Source organism: Oncorhynchus clarkii, chromosome 22, assembly GCF_045791955.1.
Source record: "Oncorhynchus clarkii lewisi isolate Uvic-CL-2024 chromosome 22, UVic_Ocla_1.0, whole genome shotgun sequence".
In the NCBI taxonomy this organism is placed as follows: domain Eukaryota; kingdom Metazoa; phylum Chordata; class Actinopteri; order Salmoniformes; family Salmonidae; genus Oncorhynchus; species Oncorhynchus clarkii.
The window spans coordinates 44,202,686-44,209,725 of NC_092168.1; the positions used below are offsets into that span (position 1 = coordinate 44,202,686).

General features: G+C 46.7%; 1 protein-coding gene across 1 annotated transcript; it reads left to right on the plus strand.

Annotated features, from left to right (window-relative positions):
* The first annotated feature begins 5,710 nt into the window (after nucleotides 1-5,710).
* LOC139380949 (trace amine-associated receptor 13c-like) lies at nucleotides 5,711-6,781 on the plus strand. Its single transcript, XM_071124136.1, has one exon. The coding sequence runs from the start codon at nucleotides 5,711-5,713 to the stop codon at nucleotides 6,668-6,670; it is 960 nt and encodes a 319-aa protein (XP_070980237.1). The 3' UTR covers nucleotides 6,671-6,781.
* Nucleotides 6,782-7,040: the final 259 nt, after the last annotated feature.

A 7,040-nucleotide genomic window follows, 5' to 3' on the forward strand; every position in this document is an offset into this window, starting at 1 on the left:
CCCTTCAAACATTTCTAGTCAAATACATTTTTATTGGTCACATACACATGGTTAGCAGATGTTAATGCGAGTGTAGCGAAATGCTTGTGAAACATTCAACCTCCAGCTGCGTACCCCCTCTGCGCTGACCCTGGTGCTACTCTCAATGTTGTTTTTTGCTATCATTGTAAGCCTGCCACACTCACATTATACGGTACATATTTAAAAATAAAAAATACAAATTAAGGGGTGGATCAGCTTTAATATTGCAGATAGATTGTTGCGTCCATCAATGTAATTGTCTGCATCATTTCCAATCCCCCATATATTTGATATGCTCCAAGTCATTTTGAAACCTTCATCGTCTACCAATGGCATGTCCAACTTATTGTGAGAAATTACCCTGGTCACTCAAAATAGTGATTAATTATTTCAAAAGTATAAATAGGTCTCACTTTAGATTAGGGACTGCAAAAATATTTGATTAGTACTATTGATTAGTAAATGGTTTAAATATACATAATCCAATGACTCATTAAAAGTTATTTATAAATGTGAAAATACCTAGCTTACTAACATTTAACAAATATGGGAGAAATGATTCATAAATGGTCACAAAACTGTAAAGGCCTGTAAATGCTTTATTACTGAATGTTATTATAAAGTGTTTGTCTGAAGTCTGATTCACACAATCACACTGTTTACTGTTACAGTACAGTATTTAGACTTGTATTATAGGTGGTCCTTGTGCCCAGGGTCTGGGGGCTACCGCTGAAGCTGTTTTATTTAACCTTTATTTAACTAGGCAAGTCAGTTAAGAAAAAATTATTATTTACAATGACGGCCTACGAACAGTGAGTTAACTGCCTGTTCAGGGGCAGAACAGATTTTTACCTTGTCAGTGTAACGACGTTCGTCTGTAGGAGGAGAAGCGGACCAAAAAGCATCGTGGTGGTTATTCATGTTCTTTAATGGAAAACTGAACGATACATGAAATAACTCAAATCTACAAACGGAACGTGAAAACCTATACAGCCTATCCTGTGACAACAAACACAGTGACAGGAACAATCACCCACAAACACACAGTGAAACCCAGGCTACCTAAGTATGATTCTCAATCAGAGACAACTAATGACACCTGCCTCTGATTGAGAACCATACTAGGCCGAAAACATAGAAATGCCCCAAAACATAGAAAAACAAACATAGACTGCCCACCCAACTCACGCCCTGACCATACTAAATAAATACAAAACAACGGAAATAGAGGTCAGAACGTGACAGTACCCCCCCCCCAAAGGTGCGGACTCCGGCCGCAAAACCTTGACCTATAGGGGAGGGTCTGGGTGGGCGTCTGTCCGCGGTGGCGGCTCTGGCGTGGGACGCGGACCCCACTTCACCATTGTCTTAGTCCGCCTTATTGTCCGCCTCCATGGCTTACTCACCATGGCCACCCCTCTCAATGACCCCACTGGACAGAGGGACTGCTTGGGACAGAGGGGCAGCTCGGGACAGAGGGGCGGCAGCAGCTTGGGACAGAGGGGCAGCTGCTCGGGACAGAGGGGTAGCTGCTCGGGACAGAGGGGCGATAGCAGCTCGGGACAGAGGGGCAGCTGCTCGGGCGGCCCCTGGCTGACTGGCGGAACTGGCGGCCCCTGGCTTACTGGCGGCCCCTGGCTGACTGGCGGCACTGGCGGCCCCTGGCTGACTGGCGGCACTGGCGGCCCCTGGCTGACTGGCGGCCCCTGGCTGACTGGCGGCACTGGCGGCCCCTGGCTGACTGGCGGCACTGGCGGCCCCTGGCTGACTGGCGGCACTGGCGGCCCCTGGCTGACTGGCGGCACTGGCGGCCCCTGGCTGACGGGCGGCACTGGCGGCTCCTGGCAGACGGGCGGCACTGGCGGCTCCTGGCAGACGGGCGGCACTGGCGGCGCTGGGCAGACGGGCGGCACTGGCGGCGCTGGGCAGACGGGCGGCACTGGCGGCGCTGGGCAGACGGGAGGCTCAGATGGCGCTGGGCAGACGGGAAGCTCAGATAGCGCTGGGCAGACGGGAAGCTCCGGCAACGCTGGAGAAGAGGAAGGCCCTGGTAGCGCCGGAGAGGCGGGAGACTCCGACAGCGCCGGAGAGGAGGAAGGCTCCGACAGCGCCGGAGAGGAGGAAGGCTCCGGCAGCGCCGGAGAGGCGGGAGACTCCGGCAGCGGCGCCGGACAGGCGGGAGGCTCCGGCAGCGGCGCCGGACAGGCGGGAGGCTCCGGCAGCGGCGCCGGACAGGCGGGAGGCTCCGGCAGCGGCGCCGGACAGGCGGGAGGCTCCGGCAGCGGCGCCGGACAGGCGGGAGGCTCCGGCAACGCTGGAGAGGAGGAAGCCCCTGTAAGGATGGGCCGGAGAGACAGCCTGGTACGGGGGGCTGCCACCGGAGGGCTGGTGCGTGGAGGTGGTGACGCATAGACCGGGCCGTGAAGGCGTACTGGAGATCTTGAGAGCAGGGCTGGCACCAACCGCCCTGGCTGGATCTTCACCCTAGCCCGGCAGATGTGGGGAGCTGGGATGTAGCGCACCGGGCTAAGCACGCATACTGGGGACACCGTGCGAACAACTGCATAACACGGTGCCTGACCAGCACCACGCCCGCCACAGTTAGCACTGCTAGGAGCACTGTAGTGCTGAGATGGCACAGGACGTGCAAGGCTAGGGAGATGCACAGGAAGCCTGGTGCGTGAGGCTGGCACAGTCTTCACCAGACCCCTCGCACGCACCTCAGGATGAGTATGGAGAGCTGACCCCGGTGCCATTAAATCCCTGACACGCTCCGTCGGGCGAATGTCGTGCCTCATGCACCAAACCAGCAACTCCCTCATATCTCTCTCCTCCAATTTCCCCATTAACTCCTTCACAGTCTCTGCTTCGCTCACCTCCAACACCAGCTCTGGTTCTGAGCTCCTCCTTGGCTCCTCACGATAAACGGGGGGAGTTGGCTCAGGTCTGACTCCTGACTCTGCCACACTCCCCCTGTGCCCCCCCCCCAAGAAATTTTTGGGGCTGACTCTCGGGCTTCCGTCCGCGCTGCCGTGCTTGCTTCGCCAACCTCATTCTCCTGTAACCTTCCGCGCACTGTTCCATCGAATCCCAGGCGGGCTCCGGCACTCTCCCTGGGTCGACCGCCCACCTGTCTATCTCCTCCAAAGTTGTGTAGTCCAGATTCTGCTCCCATGTCCCAAAATCCTGATCTCGCTGTTGCTGTTCCTGCTGCTGCTGCCTCTGTTCCTTCTCCTGCTGTTGCTGTTGCCCGTTACCACGCCGCTTGGTCCTGTTGTGGTGGGTGATTCTGTAACGACGTTCGTCTGTAGGAGGAGAAGCGGACCAAAAAGCAGCGTGGTGGTTATTCATGTTCTTTAATGGAAAACTGAACGATACATGAAATAACTCAAATCTACAAAACAACAAACGGAACGTGAAAACCTATACAGCCTATCCTGTGACAACAAACACAGTGACAGGAACAATCACCCACAAACACACAGTGAAACCCAGGCTACCTAAGTATGATTCTCAATCAGAGACAACTAATGACACCTGCCTCTGATTGAGAACCATACTAGGCCGAAAACATAGAAATGCCCCAGAACATAGAAAAACAAACATAGACTGCCCACCCAACTCACGCCCTGACCATACTAAATAAATACAAAACAACGGAAATAGAGGTCAGAACGTGACAGTCAGCTTGGGGATTTGACTTTGGTTACTAGTCCAACTAGTCTAACGCTCTACTCACTAGGCTACCCTGCCGCCCCGGAGGGCTAACTTGATTAAATGGCTAATATTGAATTATTCCAAAATATTTGTCATTTTTTTCTGAAAGGTTATTTTATAAGTGATTTTGAAATGATTGATTCAACTAAATTAAATGGAAATTACATGACTTTGTCTTTTTTGGTTTAAATCAGAGAACACACCAGAAAAGGAAAACAACATTACGGGGTGATTGGGTCAGAATACAGTGTTGTTGTTCTGATGTCTGACAAATAGTATTTGTTCCAATGATGTAACTGAGACAAAGTCTCCCTCAACTTGAAGAAGTATGGTTCATAATTTAGTTCATAATGGACATTTCTAAACGTCTGGAATGTTCATTTGTAATGCCACTATTCATTTTGACTGCATGTGCTCTAGTGCATACCCCATAAGGCCCTACAAAGACAAAACACAGTTACTACGTAATTTATTTTACTGCTAAATCTGACTTTCACGTCTTTTTCTGTCTAGACAGTACTTTCTGATACACCATTATATATTCGGATCAAATGGCTTGTTCCTGTGTCAGGAAACTAAATACCACATTAATCAGATAATATAACTGAATTCGTAGTTACTGCGTTTTGTCTTTGTAGGGCAGCATAGACTTAAGCCATCTCATCAACTTCCCTACTGTCAACTTCCCTACTGTCAACTTTCCTACTGTCAACTTCCCTACTGTCAACTTTCCTACTGTCAACTTCCCTACTGTCAAATTCCCTACTGTCAACTTCCCTACTGTCAACTTCCCTACTGTCAACTTTCCTACTGTCAACTTCCCTACTGTCAACTTCCCTACTGTCAACTTCCCTACTGTCAACTTTCCTACTGTCAACTTCCCTACTGTCAACTTCCCTACTGTCAACTTCCCTACTGTCAACTTCCCTACTGTCAACTTTCCTACTGTCAACTTCCCTACTGTCAACTTCCCTACTGTCAACTTCCCTACTGTCAACTTCCCTACTGTCAACTTCCCTACTGTCAACTTTCCTACTGTCAACTTCCCTACTGTCAACTTCCCTACTGTCAACTTCCCTACTGTCAACTTCCCTACTGTCAACTCTCCTAAGGTCAACTTTCCTACTGTCAACTTCCCTACTGTCAACTTTCCTACTGTCAACTTCCCTATTGTCAACTTCCCTACTGTCAACTTTCCTACTGTCAACTTCCCTACTGTCAACTTCCCTACTGTCAACTTTCCTACTATCAACTTTCCTACTGTCAACTTCCCTACTGTCAACTTTCCTACTGTCAACTTCCCTACTGTCAACTTCCCTACTGTCAACTTTCCTACTGTCAACTTTCCTACTGTCAACTTCCCTACTGTCAACTTCCCTACTGTCAACTTCCCTACTGTCAACTTTCCTACACACTGACTAGCTGACATGTAGTGTGCCGTCATGTCTCCTGAGGTTGTGGATTATGGGCCAAACTGAGCACTGACATCCCCCAAACCAGTTAGTCTGCACAGTTATCCTACTTCCCATGTGAAATAGCCTTTGAGTAACCAAAACATCACCTATACTATATTTTCCATATTAAAATGCTCAGTTGAGAAAATGTATCTTTATTCTCATTTCTAACTATCAATAAGGTTGAAAGGACAGGCTAGGTGGGCACAGAAACATCCAATCCTCTCATACATTAAATCATAAATTATTTGTTTATCTAAACATTAGTTAATTTGTGTGATCGTGTGTGTGTGTGTGTGTGTGTGTGTGTGTGTGTGTGTGTGTGTGTGTGTGTGTGTGTGTGTGTGTGTGTGTGTGTGTGTGTGTGCAGAGAGACTCCGGAGAGGGTGGAGTTTCTGTCAGTAACTCAAGAATAAATAGAGAGGCAGAGCTCAGAGTTTGTCAGAAGGCAGACCTGACAGGGTCACACACAGGACCAAGCAGGAGCAGGACCTCAGCATTTTGACCCTTTATTACAAATGGAAAAACATGAAGATGTTCAATACTGTTTTCAAGACAGAAACTCTTCTTGCAGAAAGGCTTTGCTATCAACATCTATCTACATAACACTGTACATCATCTTGTCATTGATTTCAGCAGTTACAGTATTTTTGAACCTACTGGTGATCATCTCCATCTCTCACTTCAAGCAGCTCCACACTCCAACCAACCTGCTCATCCTCTCTCTGGCTGTGTCAGATCTCCTGGTGGGACTGATTGTGAGACCAGTAACGACTGTAGCAATAATGGAATCATGCTGGGGTTTTGGGGAATATTTCTGTGTGTTTCACTTATATATGGCTTTTTTATGTACTTCTTTATCTCTGGGCAATTTGGTCTTGATATCTATTGACCGCTATGTTGCTGTGTGTGATCCCTTATCGTACCACTCTAAAACAACAATAACAAGAATGACATGTTGTATATCCATTACCTGGTGTTGTTGTATCATATACCGTGCTGCTATTGTAAAAAGCTTTGTAAATGTACAGGTACATAGTAGGTGTTTGAATGAATGTTTTATTGTTGAAGGGATAACCTGGGCTAATATCGTTGAAATTTTAATTACAATGGTTGTCCCTTGCTCTATTATTATAACACTTTATTTGAAAATCTTTGTGGTGGCCAGATCACAGGCCAGAAAGGTATTTTCAAAAGAGGCTGCCAGTGTGTTTGGTGTTAAAACTGTACAGGAAAATAAGTCTGAGAGAAAAGCAGCAAAAACTCTGTCTATTGTTGTTGTCAACTATTTCATTTGTTGGATTCCATCTCTATTTGTTTTCTTTTTTTTGTCATTTTTAAGTGACAATTTATCACTTTTCATCCGTTTTCTGCCTCTTGTTAATTCCTTAATTAATCCAATAATTTATGCTTTCTTTTATCCTTGGTTCAAAGTGACAGCTAAACATATTTTAACTCTGAAGGTAAGGCGTTCATAGTACTATGTTTTTATTCCTAAATTTGACGAATGTAGGTTTGATATAGTTATGTTATAGAATTGTTGTAATTTCGTCTTTCATGTAACAATACTGACATTACTTATCTCAGTGTTGTCATCATAAATACATGTGGTGTTGATACAGAATGTTTTGTCTGGATTGGATTGGAATGACTTGGAGAAGGAATAAGCTTGTTTTATAAAATACATTGTAGTAATTTTAGGGTTGTATTTTCCAAATATCAAAGCCTGTTGATGTCCCATGGTATTTAATGTGGACCACAGGAAGATTAGCTGATGCTTTTGCAGTGGATAATGGGGATCCTAATAAACACCAAAATTATAAATAGTATGTAAGTATTCTAAAAGTT